This window comes from Tamandua tetradactyla, chromosome 19 (assembly GCF_023851605.1).
Source record: "Tamandua tetradactyla isolate mTamTet1 chromosome 19, mTamTet1.pri, whole genome shotgun sequence".
NCBI classification, from domain to species: domain Eukaryota; kingdom Metazoa; phylum Chordata; class Mammalia; order Pilosa; family Myrmecophagidae; genus Tamandua; species Tamandua tetradactyla.
In genome coordinates this window covers 4,776,938-4,796,223 of record NC_135345.1, presented here as the reverse complement: position 1 = coordinate 4,796,223, position 19,286 = coordinate 4,776,938, and the positions used below count along the sequence as shown (strand labels likewise).

At 56.9% G+C, this 19,286-nt stretch overlaps 1 protein-coding gene across 12 annotated transcripts in view; it reads right to left on the bottom strand.

The window, feature by feature from the left end:
- Positions 1–19,286, bottom strand: part of ABLIM2 (actin binding LIM protein family member 2) — a 132,714-nt gene that overhangs the window by 74,158 nt on the left and 39,270 nt on the right. For all 12 annotated transcript variants that reach the window (XR_013165687.1, XM_077136308.1, XM_077136311.1 and 9 more), the window contains exons 4-6: positions 17,281–17,393; positions 12,980–13,106; positions 9,866–9,959 (exon numbers count right to left, since the gene is read on the bottom strand). Coding sequence is in view for 11 of the 12 variants with exons in the window: in XM_077136308.1 (XP_076992423.1) it covers positions 9,866–9,959; positions 12,980–13,106; positions 17,281–17,393 (334 nt within the window). In the remaining variant the exon portion in view is untranslated. The remainder of the gene's footprint in view (positions 1–9,865; positions 9,960–12,979; positions 13,107–17,280; positions 17,394–19,286) is intronic.

The following is a 19,286-nucleotide window of genomic DNA, read 5'->3' as shown; positions in this document are numbered from 1 at the left end:
GAGACGCCTGACGCCACGGGCCGCGTCCCCAGGGTGGATCACTCCGTTGGTGAGATTCTTCCCCACGGGACGGCAAGCCCCTGGCGGGCAGGCCGGGCGCGAGGAGGCCCAGCCTGGGCCATTTCCCTCCACGCCAGGAAATGAAAGCTGCCCTGGGCCCAGATGGGTGCTCTCGGTCAAGATTAGACCCCCGAATGCTGAGAGGTCAGGGTCTCACGCTGTGTGGGCATAAAGCCGAGCGTGAAACAGTGCTGCAGCTTTAATAAGCGCAGACCTTCCAAAAACGGGGTGGCGGATGAGCCCGGCACTCTCAGCCAAGCGCAGACGTCCCGATAGTGGGGTCTCTTCGCATCCACCTGGGCAACTGAGGCCTGGCCTCTGACCTGCCCCAGCACCCACCCTTCCCAGGGGCCGCCTTCTCGCTGTGGTACCCCCCCAGGTGTCTTCAACAGTGAGTGCTTGGTGACGGCTCACGGGGGAAGGGGGTGCAGGGAAAACAAGTCCCAGGGCTCCAGGCGTCCTCACGGGAGTCGGGATGCGAGACTGTGGGCTACTTCTGAGAAGAAGGCTTCATGTCCAGGCCAGTGGGGGGCATCAGCACTGGCCCAGGAGGTGCCCAGGGCCCTGGGGGCTGGGCCTGCGTCCAGCCATCCCTCTGTCCACCTCCTCCCCACTTGTGGTCTCTAATAGGAGCAGCCACTGCCGCGGCCAGTGCTGCTGCTGCTACCCAGGGGCCCCTGGCACCCCTGGGGGTCACACTCACTCAAGGTACCGAGAGCCACAGCGGTGGAAGGGAGCCCCAAGTCCATGCAGGCTGTGCCCCCCGGGCTGCAGGACGCCAGCTCTAGGGTGTGGGCCTGAAAGCTGAATGTGGCCCTACTTAAGAGTTTCTGACTCCAGGGTAGAGGTTCCCAAAGCCGGGGTACAGTGTCCCCTGGCTCTGGGGTGGTCCTTAATGCAGGGTCCCATCCTCACACCCTGACACCAATGCTCTGAATAAAACCCATGGGGGTCCCTAACTAATCCAGGCCTGAGTGACCCACTCAGTCCAATGAGTGCACAGGCCGGAGCGACTCCCTTTCCTCAAAGTTCAAAGCTGGGCCAAAGAAGTGTCTGCCTGTGGACTCGGGCAGCTGGAAGTGCCCCCAGGAAATGTCTGGGCGTGGGCCTTTGTCTCGTGATCTGGGTGCTGGTTACACAGTGTCGAGTCTGTGCACACTTATTCTGCTGCACACCTAGGATGTGTGTCCTTTTCTCTGCGTGTGTTCCATGCCAGTAAAAGAATCTTCCCCAAAAGAGTGGGCCCCTGGTTCTCATCTGCAGATGGAGGTGAAGGGTGCTTTAGGGTCCTCTCCACCCTAAACTTCTGATTCCACGCCAGCACCAAGGAGGGGCATGCGCAGCACGGGCCGAGCTCCCCGGGAGCATCACTGAATTTAATGTCACCCTCACAGCGGCCCCTGGGGTGGACAATGCTCTCCACCCCCATCTCCCAGAGGAAGAAACTGAGGCTCAGGGGGTTCGGAGACCCGCCCAAGGCTGGAACCCCCATAAACGGAGGAGCCGCAGCTCAAACCAGCGCATCAGGCTCCCCAGTGGACTCGAGGCTGCCTCCTGGGGATGGCCACGGCCTTGGGAACAGAGCAGGGGCCACTGCAGGTCCCGTGACTGGAATTTACCACCTCCCTGCCCCCAGCTCACCCTTCCCCATAGACAGCGCTTCTCCCACATCCACCTCTTCAATGGGATTAGGAAAGCAGCTGACATAAAGCACCTACTACATGCTAAGTGCAGAGACAGAGCCCTCCGGCACAATCCACGGCACACACCCAACTGGCTGCACCAAGGGGGCCACCGTGGCCCTGAGAAGCCACCGCAGGGGTCAGCCTGCACCGTCTGCCTCCAGCACCCTTGTCCTTGCCCGCACGGCCTCGGCTTCACGGCCACCACTCACCCGTACAACGCAAAGCACAGACATAACACAATACTGAGTGTGTTCCTGGAACAATTCATGGTAGTGGACACGGAACTGGTGTGTCTGCTTCCCCAGGCCACGCGCCTGGCTTCGTGGGACTGCTGAGTGGACTGAGCTCAGCCTCTCCCAGGCATGTGGCCAGAGCTGTGGAGGGGCAAACCCCAGCCCGGGACCCTCAGCGCCTGGCTGTGTGGCCTTGGCAAGCCACATGATCTCGGGGTACAGGTCCTCATCTCTAGAATGCAGAGTCCCCTCCAACTCCAGCCAGCCTGCTGCCACGTCCCCCCGCACGCCTGCTGGGAAGGGACGGGCTGGTGGAGGCCGTGGCAGGCTCAGAGGGCCCCAGTACAGGTTGTCCCACTACTGCATTGGTTCCAGCGGCCACTCCCTGTCCACTCTCACAGCGATGCTGGGGACTCCGGGCGCCCCGTCATCCAACACAATGACCTCTCTCGGCTTTGATGGTCTCTTCCTCCCACCCGCCATCCTAGGAAGGCCTAGAAGCAACCGCAGTGGGTGACTTCAGCATTCTGGCTGCCACCTCTGGCTCTCCTGCCAGGTCAAAGGCTCACCTGGGACTCAAGACGACTCAGATTTAAAAGGAGATGGATGCGTTGGGTGGAAATGTAAAATGGTGCGGCCACTGTGGAAAACAACAGACCATTCCTCAGAATGGAATCACCCTATGACCCGACCACCCTGAGCAGAGCAAGTGCCCATACCCAAAGAGCAAACACGGGGTAGCAGGCAGGTGCTTGTGCGCCCGCGTCCATCACAGCACTTTTCACAACGGCCAAAGGTGGACACAACCAGAGTGTCCTTCCTCAGATCGATGGATGGACAAAGTACCATCTACGCTCTTGGTGGAATATTAGTCAGCCATCAAAAGGAGGGAAGTTCAGACACACATTACCACATAGGTGGGCCTTGAAATCATCATGCTCAGTGAAATAAGCCGAGCACGTGTTGTATGGCATCACATACAAGAGTTGTTCAGAAACAGCACATCTGCAGAGGCTAAGAATAGAAGAGAGTGCCAGGGGAAGGGGAGAGTGCTTGGCGGATTTGGAGTGTGTGAAGAAATGTTTAAAATATGGCCACGGCCTCTCTCTCTAAGCCAGTACACAGGTGAACTCACTGCCCTCCCCTACACGGGACATGACTCCCAGGGGTGTAAACTCCCTAGCAATGTGGGACAGAAATCCTGAGATGAGCCAGCATTAAGGGACTGAGAAAGCCTTCTTGACTAAAAGGGAAGGGAGAGAAATGAGACAAAATAAAGTTTCAGTGGCTGAGAGATTTCAGAGTCGAGAGATTATCCTGGAGGTTATTCTTGTGCATTCTGTAGATCTCCTTTTTTAGTTTATGGTGTACTGGAGTGGCTGGAGGGAAGTATCTGAAAATGCTGAGCTGTGTTCCAGGAGCCTTGATTCGTGAAGATGATTGTATAACAATATAACTTTTACAGTGTGACTGTGTGATTGTGAAAACTTTGTGTCTGTTGCTCCTTTTATCCAGGGTATGGACAGATGAGTAAAAGGATATGGATAAAGCTAGGCATAATAGGGGGGATAAATGGTAAAATAAATAGGGTAGATGGAAATACTAGTAGTCAATGAGAGCAAGGGGTAAGGGGTATGGGATGCATGTTTTTATTTATTTTTTTCTTTTTCTGGAGTGAAGCAAATGTTCTAAAAAATGATCATGGTGATGAATACACAACCATGTGATGATATTGTGAGCCACTGATTGTACACCACATATGGAAGATTTATTAACAAAAACATATTTTTAAAAATAAGGCCATGAGATTTTGTAGTGTGTGGTTTTAAAGAGGCTGTGTCTTCTGACGTCTCTAATAAGACAGAACACGGCTTGTCAGCGGGGCAGGAGTGGGTAAGGCCCTCGAGGCCCCTGGGCATCCATACTCGGCACTGACCCACATGCCAGCCGGAGTGGAGGGTGGCACGGTGCCAGCCTTGGGCACGCAGAGGGGCAGAAAAGTCACGGTGCCCCAAACCCTGCCCTCACCCAGGACGCGCCTTGCATGCCCGGCACCCCAGGTGGATGCCCACCAGCCCCCCAACCCCCACACAGAAACCGAGGCAATGGCCTCTGGCGGCACGGGTGGCTCGCCTCCTCCTCCTGCCTCCTGGGCCTTCCCTGGGGAGGGCAGCCGGGCCTGCACCCTCCGCTGCCCAGGACCGAACCACTCCCAGAACTCGTCGTGGTCTCGGCAGCTTGACCGGAAGCTTGGTTTCTCTTTCAAGTGCCCAGCACTAAATCCAGAGCTGACCCCATCAGAAGAGCAGCCGAGGAAAGGAAACTGACCTGGAAGCTACTCGAACCCTCCCACAGGATCCCTGCATCTGAGAGGAGTGGGGGAGCGGGGGCCGGGGGTGGGGGGCAACCAGAGGGAAGTGGGGGGAGCAGGGGCTGGGGTGCAGGGCAGCCACAGCCTCAGGGCGCTGCTGCCCCCTGGAACGAAGAGCCCGACTCCCCCCAGGCCTGGAGAGGCTCAGGCCTGCCCGGACCCTCTCCCTACTGCAGAGCGGCCCACCCTGGCCTCCTGCTGTGTAGCCCCCGCCCGGACCCCCCTCAGGCACCAGCCCCCTCCCTCCTCTCCCTGAGCCCAGGGGGGCTGCAGGGGTAGTTTGAGGTAGCGGTGAGGTGGATGGTGTTGTTTTGTTTGTCGTGTGATGAATGGACATTCCTTTTGCACGTGTGCGTGTTTTAAATAAACCCATTTATTGAAATTAAGAAAAGAGAAGTTGGGAGACTGAGGAACAGATTTCCCCTCCGTCCCTGGGAAATGCTCACATTTGCTTGGGAACACATGGCCTTTTCTCTCGACGACAAGTCATGCGTGCTTGTGGGGGCAAGATGGAAAACACCAAAAAGAAGAAAGGGGGAATCAAACAAACTGCCTGGAACGAGGGGTTTTCCTTTGAAAGGGATTTATGTTTAACTGGGCGTAAGAACAAGTGCGCCATCCCTGCTCCCTCCGCGACCCCCCGGGAGGAGAGGGGAGGCCCAGTTTTGGGGAACCCAGCACCCAGTTCAGGGTAGGACACAAGTGGGGTGTCCAGGAAGGTCTCAGAGATGAGCGGTGACTGAGGAAGGAAGAAGGAAAGAAGCAAAGACGGAGGAGGGAGGGCGGAGAAGGAAGGAATCAATTAGTGGCCCCAGAGAGACCTCTGGGCCTCTCGTTGCTATGGATACAGCCTCTGGCACACAGTGAGCAGGCAGTGCAGGGGTTAACAGAGGGTGGGGCCGAGAAGCACCCTCCCCCACTCCCTCCCACCTTGCACTGAAGCACTCCAGCTGCTACAGGGGAGAAAAGACAGAGAAGCCGGTTGCTGCAGGTTACTGGAAGGACTGGACGAACCCTGCCCTGCAGCCCCTCCTTCCAGCCACCAGACTCTGGTCTAGGCACCAGGCTGTCCCCGTGTGTCCCCAGCCAGCCCCTCCGCCCACCCTTGCCTCCACGTCTCCAGCCGCCCCCCCACCCCGCACGCTCCCAGCCTCCATCACGGCCGCTCCAGGGTTGGGGAGCAGATGTCCACCCCTCCCCGGCCCCCACAGGGACCCCCAGGGCACCTTCCCCCACACCCCAGCTTGGAGCAGATCCCTTGAGAGACAGACAGCCCAGAGGCAAGTGGGCTGCGGGGAAGCGCGCACTGGGGGTGTCCCACATTTAGGAGGAAGGAAGGGAGGGCACGAGGGGAAGGACACCCCACATTCCACGGGCGGTGGGTGCTGCCGGGTCCCAGACCCAGACACTGAGGGTTCCTCGCAGGCAGCGGGTGGGGGGGGCTCCCCTACTGGGGATCCTCCAAAAGGAAACCCCTGGGCACTGTGGAGCGTCTCGGGGGACCACTGGGGGCTGACAGGGGCTTCTGGGGCCCCCCGCAGGTCTGCGAGCCCACCGCCCCCCTGCAGCCCAGCACGGCCCCTACCTGCGCGGAGTCCTGACGCCAGGGTAAAGCCCTCGGGTGCCCGCCCCGGAGGCAGCTGGACGGCGGGGCCTGCGGCCTGGGCAGCTTTCCTTCCCTTCAGCCGCTCCTGCGGGCTGCTCCCAGAGAGCCCCTGCCCGCCGGCCCCCCGCTGGCACGCTCCGGGCTGAGCGGGCAGGAGGCGCAGGACCGCGGGCACGGGAGCCACACACCCCGCCGTCCCCCGCGCCGGGTTCGCGCGTCGCCCACCGCCGCGGGGGAGGCTGAGCGCTCCGCAGAGCCTCTGCCGCCACACAGCGAGCTCGCGCAGGCAGGGGCGAGACAACAGCAGGCCCCTTCCCCGGGGGCCCTCGCCCCCGCCGCCGGCAGGGAGGGAGGCACCCCAGACCTGCTCTCCTCCTGCACCTGGGCCCCTCTGCGGGGTACAGAAGCCCGGATTCTGCATCGCCCCCAGCATGGAGCATCAGGGAGGCTGCCGGCGCAGAGAGGGGGTCGCCGCTCGCCCCCAGTTCCCGGGAGGACAAGACCCGACAGCCTGGTGATGCCGAGCCCCACCCGGCCCATCGAGCCCCACCCCGCCCATCGGTCAGCGCTGGGGTCACACTGGGGGTCCCTGGGGAGGGCACTGCTGAGCCACGGACGGGGCTGGATGGTGCAGCCGCTTGCTGAGGGCCTGGCAGAGGCAGGCGGCCGGTGGGTCTGTTCCCCCTCCCGTCTCCTGGGCCTCTTGGGGGCAGTGGCCGCCACCCATGGGTGTAAGGAAGGTAGGTCAGGTCAGACCAGACCTGAGCTTAAGAAGCACCGGCTTGGTCCCCAGGTAAGGCAGCATGGACGCACTGTGAAAAGGGAAACAAAACAAGAAGCCAACACACGCAGGCTTGGCAGCCACAGGTTCGGGTTGGGCCCTGCAGCTGCTCTGGGCACCTCAGGGCCTGGTGACCATGGGGCCACTTGGAGAGGCACAGGAGAGGACCCGGGGGGCAGAGGTTCCCGGATTTGGTGTCAGCTTGGCCAGGCTTTAGAGTCCTCCCCATTTTGGAGGAGAAATCAGGCCAGAGCATCGAAGGCGTAAGTTGGCCAGGTCCCAGGTGGTGGGGAATCGGGGGCGTGGCAGCGAGCAGGAAGAGCTCAGAGAGGGTCAGGTGGGTCCCAGAGGCGGGTGGGGGGGGGTGTCCAGAAGCAGCCAAGGGGAGGGAGGGGCACCAGTGGAGCAAGAGCCTGGGAGATGGTGGTGGGCCCGAGGACACGAGACCCTGGAGAGGGTATAGAGGGGGGGAGCGTGCAGCCCCAAGGGCACAGAGCGGGAAAAGAGGATACAGGTCAGCTCCGAAGGGGATGGGCGACTGAGTGGCAGCCTATGGGAGACGGCTGCAAGGCAGAAGGGTTTCTTTTTAAATAGGAGAGCCTTGTTCACAAAATACCACCCCAAAGGTGCTGTTGGCTAGGGAAGGTGGGCAAGAAGGCAGGAGTGGTTCCTGCAAGGAGTGGTTCCTGCAAGGGGCAAGAAGGCAGGAGTGGTTCCACATTAGGCAGTGGGGGTGGGGAGGAACAAACCCAAGCAAGAACGGGTGGGCTGAGGGTGGGAATGGACAGACCCGAGCACAGGTAGGGAGGGGATGGGACCCATGCACAGGGGGTGGGCTATGTGTGTGGTGAGGGGGGCAGCTGCTTATCAGAAAGGGCAGGAGAGCTGAGGAGGGGGAGAAGCGGCTTCATAGATGGTGAGTCCATGAACTGAGTCATAGGTTGGGGCTAGGGGCAGCTAGGGGAAAGTATGGAAGTTCTGGAAGAGTCTCTGGGAACAGGGAGGGGGCATTGGAGCTGCCAGGTCATGCGGTAGGCTGGACCCTGTCTTGTGGGCTTCTCCAGGAGTGCTGGGCCTCTGGGGCACTGGTGCCCCCAGGGTGGGGTCTGAGGTGAAGAAGGGCCAGGGTGGGGAGCCCAGGAGAAAGGAGGGACCAGGCAAGGTGTCCACCCCAAGGCGCGGGAGCAGCTGCTGTTGCCCGCCTGACACAGGACATGGGTAAAGTATTAAGATGGTGGTGTGAAGGTGGCTCAGTGGCAGAGTTCTCACCTGCCATGCCAGAGACCCGGGTTTGATTCCTGGTGCCTGCCCACGCAAAAAGAAAAAATAATTAAGACATACTCGCTGATTCCTCCACCCTGGGGTGGGGGGGAATCCTACAGGGTGCCCGGCAGACCAAGGATTAATAGCTCCATCGTATGAAGCATTTGCCTTAAGGAAAAGGTGAGGACCCCAGATGGACCTGGCAAAGGCCAGGGAAGATCATCAAATACAAAAACTACGGATCAGCAATGCCTCGGCCTCGCCCATGCCCCAGAAAGACGAACGAAAGCGTGTTTCATCTACCAAATGGCAAAGGTTCTTCATAAAGAATGTGGTGGAAGATGAGAAAGGTCACATTCTCTTGATAACATTGCAATTTAAATACTCTTTCTAGAAAGTAATTTATAATAAGTATCAAGAATCCTAAACAAGTTCCAACTTGTACATTTCTGTGCATTTATCTTAAGGATTATTAGAAAGCAAACAAAGTACTATACAAAAAAAATACATGTCCATTGCATTGTTATTTAGCACAGTAAAATACTCAACTGCCGTTTACTGAGTTCTGGTATAGTCATACAATGGAATACGATGCGATCATCAAAGCATGCTCAGGAGAAGTCCTACGACCTGGGAGCCCGTAAACAGGAAAGGAGAGTTGGGAACCATCGGGATTCGGGTCCCGTGTAAATGATTCCACAGCGACTCTCATCACGTGGAGAGAAAAGCCCTGGGAGGGAACCGGCCCAACGTGAAGCTCTGCTTTCTCTTCCTTCTTTGTGCCTTCTGCACTTGTCAAACTTCTTACCATGAGTCTGTAATGGCACCAATGACCTGAACCGCCACCACCCTCACCCCCACATCCACTCAACAGAAAAGGACAGTGACCCTTGCAACACCTGGCTCAGCCCATGGTGACGCCCAGCCTCCCTGCATTTTCCAGTTGGGGGCTAGAGGGGCAGCCTTTGGACACACTGAAGTCCAGGATGGTGTGACCTCCGTCTCCCCAGGTTGGGGGCTTGGGACGAGGAAGGGGCTGGGAAGTGGGAGCAGCAGAAGAGTCTGCACGCGATGATGAGGGTAATGTGACAAAAGCAAGTCAAACACCCACAAGACAGGCACTGGTGGGAAAGAAGGCAGGACATTTAAAGGGTCCCTGGGGGTCAGAGGCAAATGTCCCCAGGCCACCACCCTGGCAGCCTCCCTGCCCAGTCCAGCCCAGATGGGACCCAGGCAGGCGCTTCCTTGCTCCAGGGCCTCCATGGTTTCCCCACCCAACTACCCCAGCGCCCAGCGCAGAGCCAAGGGGGGGTAACTTCATGGGGTCACGGCGCTTGACCCTGGCTGCACCATAGGATATCGTTTGTCAAACAAAACAGGAACATGCACAAATACATGTAATTTTCATACAGTGAACACACCCACGTTGCCACCACGGGCAGCTAGAAACACAGCCTTGCCAGCACTCCCAGACCTCTTCCCCCAGGGCGCCCACTGGGCACGCTGCTCTGCCTGGGGGCCACCCCGCTACTCAGGCCGTACATCCTCTGGGCCTCAGGGTCTGGATCCAGGAAGGGAAGGTGAGAAACCCAAAGATCTCAAAGTCCTTCCCACCTCTCCATGATGTCCACTGGCTAAGCGGCACAGAAGAGAGAGTGTTCCAGGGAAGGCTTCCTGGAGGAGGCAGCACTGAACAGAGCTGAGCAGTGGGATTCTAGCAAACGTGCTCCAAAAGGCCCTTCTCAGGGCTCCTTCCGGCCCTTGCTGTTATTGCTCAGAGAAGGCTGGGGGAGCTCAGGGCCACAGGGTCTGGTGAGGCCCCCTGGTCTGACCTTGCACCCCTGAATCCAGGCTGGCCCCACTTACCTCCAACACACGCCCAGTGATGTACTTCTCACAGTGGTCACAGCGGATGCCAAATGCCATGTGGTAATCGTCCTCACAATAGGGCAGCCCGTCCCTGCGACGGGACAGGAGGTCAGGATGAGGGGCTCACCCCAGAGCTGCCGGCACTTAACCCCCAAGACTCAGCAACCTCACCAATGAGCAGGACCCTGGAGGTGCCACCCCGCCTTCCTGCTCCAGACAGAGACCCCTCAACAGGTAGTTTTTACGGAGCCCTTCCAGAAGTAGCAGCCTCATCTGTCCCCACCCCAGCCGCACAAGAAACATGCCTGGGAAGCATCCCTGGTTCACAGATGGGGAAACTGAGGCAGGAGAGGAGGAGTGGGCCACCCCAGCCAAGGGAGTGAAAGCCACATCTATGGGGTATGGCTCTCCCCGCCGCTCCATCCCTGCATCACAGCTTCTGGGCTGGGAGACACCACGAACTTGTCAGGTGCCCATCTCTTCCTTAGAAGGGACCTGGGGGACCTCAGAAAAATGTGCACCCCAAAGGGTGCCCATGAGGGTGCCCGCCTCAGGGCCAGGGCCAGAGGAATGCGGGATACCTGGGACAGGTGTGGCAGGGCAGGGACGACATTTGCTGTCACCATGGCATGGCCAGTGCCTCTGACTCGGGGGGGTGGCCATGGGGGGCCGGGCGGGGCCGCATTCCCTGCTGAGCAGGAACGAGCCCAGACCCGCCCAGCAAAGCGCCGTGGGCTCCATGCGCCTTTCCAGAGTGACAACCATGCGCACTGGGGAATCGGTGGCAAGTGAGACGCATTTTCAACCTCTGGGTGCTCTCCCCAGGAGCTGGACAGAATTGGATGAGATGCTTAAATGCTGAGCCTCAGTTTCCTCACCTGACAAGTGGGCTGGGTGGGAAAGAGTTACTTTCTAGGGACATCGAAGGGACAATAGGGCAGATAAAATGCCCAGGCAGTCCCTGACTCAGGGCAGGAGCTCATTTCAAAGCTATTATAATTATTATGATGCGATCGGTACACTAGGGCAACTGGCAGTGCAGACAGGGGAAGTAGGGGCAGAGGGGGTGCTGAGGTTTAGGGGTGTCCATGCTCAGGCTCAGCATGGGAGGTGCTAGTGGGCAGAGGGCAAGCTAACAGGCTGGAACTCAAATGCCATGTCCCAACTGTGTGACCCTGGGCAAGTCACTTATTCTCTCTGAGCCTCCGCTTTCCCAACTACAAAATGGGACAAAGAACAGTAACTCCCTTCTTGGGTTTCGCAAGGGTTAACAGGAGAAGGTGTGGCTGGTGTGTGGCACATGGCACATACCGTCCAGACAATGGCTGAAGCTGCTGCCATAACTGGACCAGGGCTGCCCCCTCTGCTCCAGGTTACAGCCTAGCAGGGGCTGGGTGTGGAGGGGACTGGTGCAGAGGCACACACACCCACTATTCCAACGTGTCTCCTCCCCCAGCATGGTTGAGGTTGAAAATGCGTCTTATTCCAAATTTGGTTTTGAGTTTTACACAGCTGCTGACAAAAGGTGAAAGTTCTCAAGCTGTTGGGAGAACTGAGCTAATGCTACCTTCTTTTCCCCAATGCTCTGGGCCTTTGCTAGGTCCCATGGATGCCAGGCAGGAGAGGGACACTAGGGTAGGGTCACAGCCCAAGCTGCAGAGACTGGCTGGGGGCCTCTCTGACCCCAGGCTCGTCTTCCTCCATAGCAGCTACTGCGCCATCTCGCAGAGTGACATCCTGCTTTCGACATGAGGAAGAAGCTATAAATTGGACCCTTAGGATGCCACTAACCTCGGGGGGGGGTCCTCATTACACCCCATAAATCCATGCACCTGCAATAAACCCAGAAAGTTCAAAGATAATATCTCCATGGCAACACCAACGCACCCTCCTCACAGATTCTGATTCAGCTCTGGAGGCTAAGTAACTTAAACGTGGGTGTGGGTGAGCTCCCAGCCACGTGACTTCAATGTGGTGTGGGTGTGGGTGAGCTCTCAGCCATGTGAGGGGACCACGGCTCCCGGAGGCAGGGCAGCGCTGGGTATAGATGCCCTGTCTGGGGATGCATCCAGCTGTGGACGCACCCCTTCCCTTTATCCAAATGGTGGTAACAGCACCCAGCGCCGAGCCCCTAGGGGCCTGGATGTAAATCCATCTTGGGTCAGGGACTTTTTAAAAACATGTGTTCCGTGATCACTGTGGAGTCGTGTGCAGCTGTAAGGAACAACACAGCGAGATCCCATTTACCCTCCACCAGTTCCTCCCAGGATATCCACATCGGCCAGGAAACTGACACCGGGACAAGTGAACCTTGTTCAGACGGTACCAGTGTCCGCTCCGCTCATTTGCGTGTACCTGTGTGCATGCGGTTAGTGCTTTGCAATTGCCTCACAGGACGTGTCGATCTGATCAATTCCCGTGATGACTTAGCTCCCTTGGGGCATCCAGAGAGAGCACAGTCTGCACAATACAAGCTGCCAAAAGCGCCTGCTGCCCAGGGAGGCACGCTCTGCACACAGACAGCTGCTCTTTTTAGTTCGCCCGTTAACTCTTCCCTCATCTGTAGGGTTTGGGGCTTTCCCGTCTCAGTTCCCTGATGTCTAAGGGTTAAAATGCCCCCCACGAACCTTTCCAGAAGCCCCCCCCCCACTGCTTCCTGATAAAACTGTGCTCCCCCACCCCCATCCAAGCCAGCTGTCACCCCCATCGTGACTGCAGGTCTGCCCATGGCCCTCGCACCCCAAAGGTGGAGTGGAGTACTGTGTGACCACATCCCTGAGATCCGAAGCATGGTGGGCCCTTTTCTTTCTTGTTTCTGTCAGTGGCACCTGTCAGCTGTGCTGGGTTCCCTGCTGGAGACCCAGGCACCAGAAATGTGGGCAAACTCCACAGGGGCGGTGGAGAGGTGATGGCGAAGGATGGAAACCCTGACAACAAAAACGGACCTGGAGCCCCTCTGCAAAGGAAGGAACTGAGGAAGGCGGGAGGACGCCCTCAGGCAGGGCAGGCAAATAGCAGGTCCGCGAGGGGCTCTCACCTCCCGGGGCAGCCCTACCTGGCATGGGGAGCACAGGCGTGTCCCCCAGCTCCCCTGCGCCTTGCCTCACTCACTTGCTGATGTACTCGGCGTTCAGGAGCTTTCCACAGGTCTTGCACTTAAAGCAGCCCAAGTGCCAGTGTTTGTCCAAAGCCACCAGGGATTGCCCATTTTTTATTTCTGTGCCGCAGCCCCCGCAATCTGGAAGAAAGAAGAGAACAGACATCCTCGGTGCAGGGCAGAGAGGAGAGGCTGCTCTACCAGCTCAGCCCCGTGGCAGAGGGCACGTAGCAGACACACCGTGAGAGGCATGGGGCACAAGGTGACACGGGGCACAAGATGGCATGGGGCACAAAGTGGCATAGGGTATAAGGTGGTATGAAGTACGAGGTGGCATGGGGTACAAGGTGGCATGGGGCACGAGGTGGCATGGGGCATGAGGTGGCATGGGGCATGACATGGCATGGGGCACAAGGTGGCATGGGATATGAGGTGGCACAGGGCACAAGTCCCCTCATGAGCGTGGAGACAGGTTGCCTGTTTCGACTACTTCCTGACTCCATCAAAGCATTCACAGCAGGCCCAGGGGAGAAGGGACAGGGCGGAAGTCAAACAGGGGTGTGAAGGGTGCCGTTACACCAGAGGAGACGGAGCTACATGTAAGAGAAATCACTAAATTTGTTCCTGCATGCACACACCCAACCAACCAATGCTGACTGAGCACCAACTGTTCACCAGCCTGGGCAAAGAGGAGGCTGTCTCTCGAGTCCTCTGTACCCCAGAATTCAGCCCGGGCCCCAGGGAGGGTTCAGGCCCCCAGGCGAGCACAATGTCCTGGCTGCCCCCGAGTGCCAGGCTGCAAGGGGCCTCACAACCTGCCCCTGCCCTGCTCCCAGCTTCCTGGCAAACTCAGGGTGGGAGAGTCACCAACAGTGATCAGCAAATGCACAGACAGGAGCGAGGTGCAAAAACGACCACTGCCATGGAAACAGCCATCATCGCTGCCTGAGCACATGTGGAATACAGCACAGCACTGCACAGCGTTGCAGATGCCAGTGCCTCAGCCTGTGCAATGGAGTCTTCTGGGAAAAGAAGTCACCAAAAGACACCCCTGGGGAGTGTGCAAGAGGCCCGGCGTGCCCCTCCCCGGGCCTCCCGTACCCCTACTGCATGAAAAGTTAGGGGCTTGACGTGCTTTAAGGGGCCTGTTCTGAGGGGGGAGAGACCGAGCAGCTGCTGGAAAAGAGGAAGCAGGTTCCCACTGAGCCCCGACAAGCCAGTCCTCACAGATGGGTGAGGCACACTCACAGCTGCAGCGATGGCAGAGCTGGGGGTAGGGGGCCTCAGGGCCGGGGTACAGCTGACTGCGCCCCCTTGGGCACACCTGTGCCTGCCCCTCATCTCTTCCCGTGTCTGTCTCCATGCTGCACCCCAGGCATGGAGTGCATGGTTTCACCCTGTCTCCCAGGCGGCAGGGGGTCCTGGGCTCAGGGTCCCTGTCACCTGCCCACTTGACCACAGGTAGCATGCCGGCTTCCAGGGCCAGCAGCTGGTGTGGTAAAGACTTGGTTTCTGGGAGACAGAGAACCCCAGAAGCCCTCAGCCATGGGACCCCACATCTGCTACACCTGGGGAGCCCTGCTGTGTGAAGCTCAGCCGGCCAGGGGTCGCTCCTGCCCCTGTGCCCTTCATTCCTGACTCGGGGGGGCCCTCCACACCCCAGTCAGGGAGGCCCCAGAGGGTGAAGTCACCGAACTGAGGTGGGGTGGGTGGTCAAGCTAAAGAGCTGGCCCTTGGGGGCCTCTCGGCTTGGACAGAGCTTCTTTCCATCCCTGCACCCCATCTCAGTCCAAGCCCCCGTCTCTCCCACCTCCTGGCTGACCCCACTGTCAGGCTCCCTCCCCAGGCCACTGCCCACATCCCACTGCTGACCCCATACCCATTTCTCTAGGCCCAGACACGGGGCACACGGTGCCCAGGCCGCACAGATAGGGAGGGGCGGCTCCACTGCAGCAGCTGGGCTGAGAGGCCCCCTTGGGTCCTAGCACTGAGACTCTCCTGGGGCTGCCCTGCGATGGACGGCCTACGAGAGGGGCCTGAGGGGAGAGGAGGGCACACGAGGAGGAGGGATGCCTCAAGGACAGAGGAGAACCCCGCCCAACCCGGGCACCGGTGCAGGGGACAGGGAGTGGTCCAGGGCAGAAGCTCAACTTGGAGGGCGGTGCTGGCAGCCAGGAGGGCACCTGTCCCTCTCTGCAGAGGGTCGTGTGGCCCAGCCCAAAAGGTTTACTCCGTTACCAGGAAACAGGTTCAGGGTCACAGCATCCAAACTTCATTCCTACCTAAATAACCGGCCACTCCCCTTCCGCAGGGAAGGACGATGCACAAAGGCTGCCTCCAAGGCTCTCCATATACTGGAGAACACCTTAAGTCCCACTCCCACCACCCCAGGCCCTGGTAACCCCACAAGGCAGACCTTAGTGCTGAGACTCATTGCTATCATTCAGACTGACCTTGGCACACCCTCCCTCAATAACCATGTATGGCTCCCCATTGCCTCCTGGATATGCAGGAACTCTTGTTATGACTTTAGAGGAAAACTGCCACTTGGCCTCGGTCTCTCCCTATTCATTCCTGTTCCCCACCCCCTTGTCCATCCCCAGGGGTCTGGTGGCTGCCCCCCAGCACATTCCATGTGTCTCTAGTCTTCACTCCCTGTTCTCTTCTGCTGTACTCTGCCTTCAATATCACTGCTTGAAACTCCATCCGTGCTTTAAGTTTCAGAACAATGGCTGCCTCCTGGGAGTCTCTGGTCACAACTGGACTCAAACCTCAGCCCTTGCAATCCCTGGCTGGAGCTGGACTCGGAGTGTCCACTCCATTCCTGCCAGGCTCAGGGTAGAAGGAGGGAGCACCCCTGCCTGGCTCTGAAGGACGGCAGGTAGCAGATGGAAGATCTCACACAGCCAGGTGGGAGCCAAGAGCTGAGGATGTGTCGAACCCTTTCTAGGCACAGGAAAGGTTCTAAGTTCAGACATCTCATTGTGGACTGGAAGAGAGGGCAGGGGATATCACTGGACCATCTAGGGATCAGAGGGGACATTTGTTCCTTGAAAAGAGAAATTTGATATTCTGAAATAAATGTGCATTTGGAAAAGGCAGAGCCTTCCTGCATGCGACATTTTAAATAGTCTCAGACAGTGAGTTTGTGGTTGGGCATATTTCCCTTTTTACTTTGGCTACCAGGAAGTGATAAACAAACTGCAAAAGACCTGTCTTTTTTTTTTTTTTTTTCTTGATGCGGAGTTTTGATGGCAATTTCTAATTTATTTTTTTTACATGGGCAGGCACTGGGAAATGAACCCAATTTCCAACTTAATTTTAATAGTACCACTGTTTGTGAAGCAAATTCTAAAATAATCGCTCAATCACAGTGTCATTCAGGCCTCAGCCGGAGAAAGTTTTGGATGGAAGGCTCTTCTAGAAAGCCACAAAGCATCAGGGTTATTCAGCAGTGCTGCTGCAAGTCTGCTTCCCTAAGGGATGAAGACTTCATTTTCTCTTGTGGAGCAAAGTTATTACGGCCCCATAGGCAGCACTGAGCTCCCGGAGGTGGAACACCTCCGTGGAGGCTCTGCTGCAGCAGAAAAGGTGGGGAGGAGGAGAGGAAATTAACTGTGGGCGGTGGGTTGGTCCTGGAAACCAGTGGGAAGCCCTTTCTCTGCTCCTGCTCTGCGGGCCACAGCGCGCACGGCACACGGGCTCTGGGAACTCCCGTCCTGCAGCAGGCCCCGGAGCCCCGGGGTCCCCTTCCCAGCCCCTGCGTCCCGCCAGGCTCTGCAACAGCAGCTGGCACCTTGTTCTTTTACAGTAGCGACCGCCACTTCTTCATTTAAGAGGCATTTATTGAGCACTCGCTGCATACATACCCTGGCCTAACTCCTGGGGGCAAAGCAGTGTACTCAAGAGGTCCTGTCTCCAGGAACTCATAGTAGCTGTTCCAGGGTATTCCCCGCCCTGAATGGCTTTTGGGTGGCCTAGAATTAACTGGGTGGGGGTAACTGTGACTGTGGAGGGCAGGGTTGCGGGACAGTGGAGTGGGAGCTGGAGGTGGAGACCAGGAGCAGGCCAGGAAGCTTTCCTGGAGGAGGTGGCAAGAGGCGGACCATCAAGCTAAATGGAAGCTGGATGTAAAACAAGACTGGGCTCCGGGCTGGGAGAGCAGGAGGTTTCTGTTCCTGGCTCCTGGGCTCCTATCTGTGGGTTTAGCCACATGTCTTCATTCCATCTGCTTCTGCTCTGGTTCCGGTGTTGGCAGGGTCCCTCCCCAGACACTGCAGAGGCCACCCCTCCCACGCCACACACACCCACTTACTCCGGAGGCCCTGGGATAGGTGGGTACTGCTTCCCGAAGTGGGCAGGGAGCACTTCTGGCACATGCAGTCCTTCCCATTGAATGTCACTCGGTCCCCTGGTGGGAAGGGCAGCCTGCAACGAGAGAGTGCATTACCAGCTGGGAGCTCCCGCTGGCTCAGTTCCCCGGGGAGCCCGCCCAGGGGCACCAATGCCAACGCCTCCCCCCGGGGCCTTGCAGAGATGTGCCATGTGGTGGGGAGGGGAGGTGAGGGTGTGGGAATGGGGACGCAGGGGCGCAGGACAAGGGTGCAGCGCAAGGGCACAGGGCAAGGGCACAGGGCTGCACCATCCAGCTGGAACCAGGTTCCTACTGCATGACTCTCAACTGCCTCCTAGTAACTGCCTCTTCATAACTATGTGAGGAGAACTGAGCCTCCGTTTCCTCGTCTGTAAAACCAGCCAGAACCACAGTTCTACATTTTAAGGTTGTGACGAGGGTCAGCTAGAACTCGTCACATGGCAAGTTCAGCCTTAGCCACCAGTCTTCTCCAACCTTGACTCAAGCCTCCCAGGGTGCCTGGTCCACGTTACACCAACCACGGGAAGAGATACCATTTACTGACAGGGACTCTGTGAACATCGCCAATGTCCACCCCTGCCACCTGACGCCACTGGCTCCCGGTAGCCTCTGGGCCACTTTCCTTCCCAAGCTCTGTCACCATAGATTAGAAATGTCTTTCCTGGAATTGCACATAAATAGGATCAAGCTGTCTGTAGTTCTGTGTTCTGTTCAGTAGCGTACTCTGAGACTTACATGTTGCTGCACATAACAAGTGTGTTGCTTTCTGTTACCGAGTAGCGGCCCACTGGACAGATAAACAACCGCTTCTCGGTCCACTCACCTGTTGAAGGGCATTTGGTTTATTTCCAGTGGGAGCTATTATAAAGTTGCCAAGAAATTTGCTCATAAGTCCTTCTGTGGATATATGCTTTCATTACTCTTGGGTAAATACCTAGGAGTGGGCGATCTGGGTCATATGTTAAGTACACATTTAACTTGACAAAAAGCTGCCAAACTGGTTTCCTTTTGCATCCCCAACAGCAATGTAAAGTCCCTGTGGCTTCACGTCCTCATCAACACTTGATGTTATCCACTCTTTTAGCTTCAGTCATTCTAGTGGGTGTATGATGGCTTATCATTGGAAATTCAAGTTGCATTCTTTCCCCTGATGACCAGTGATGCTAAACACTGTTTCATGTGTTGATTGGCTATTCAAATATAGGCTTTTGTGAAATATCTGTGAAACTCTTCCCCCCCACTTTTTTTTTTAAATGGTTGAATATTTTTATTATTCAATTTTTTGGCAAGATTTTTCCAGTTTTAGTGGTTACCTTAGGGATTGCACTCTTTTTTTTAACATGGGCAGGCACCAGGAATTGAACCTGGGTCCTCTGGCATCGCAGGCAAGCATTCCTGCCTGCTGAGCCACCGTGGCCCGCCCCTTCCCCCCACTTTTAATAGGGGTTTTGTCTTCTTATTATTCACTCATAAAAATTTGGATACTAAGTCTTTGTCAGATATATGTGTCCTGGAGTTTCATTTTACCAGTTGTTGCCTTGTTTTCTGTGTTTTCTTGATGTTTTTTGACATCATTTTCCTTTGGTCTACAAAGCTTTACTTTTCTTATAGTCTGCTGGTAACAAATTCCCTTAGACTTTGTGTGTTTATGAAACCGTATATATATATATATATATATATATTTTTTTTTTTTTTTTGCACGGCAGGCACTGGGAACCAAACCCAGGTCTCCGGCATGGCAGGTGAGAACTCTGCCTGCTGAGCCACCATGGCCCACCCGAAACTCTGTATTTTGCGTTCGTATTTTTGTAACAGCTACATCAAGGTATTAGTCACATAACACTCACTCCACCTACTTACAGTGTGCAATTTAAAGGCTGCTCATAAAGTTGTGCAACCAAGACCACGATCAATTTTAAAGCATTTTCATCACCCACAAAATGTAC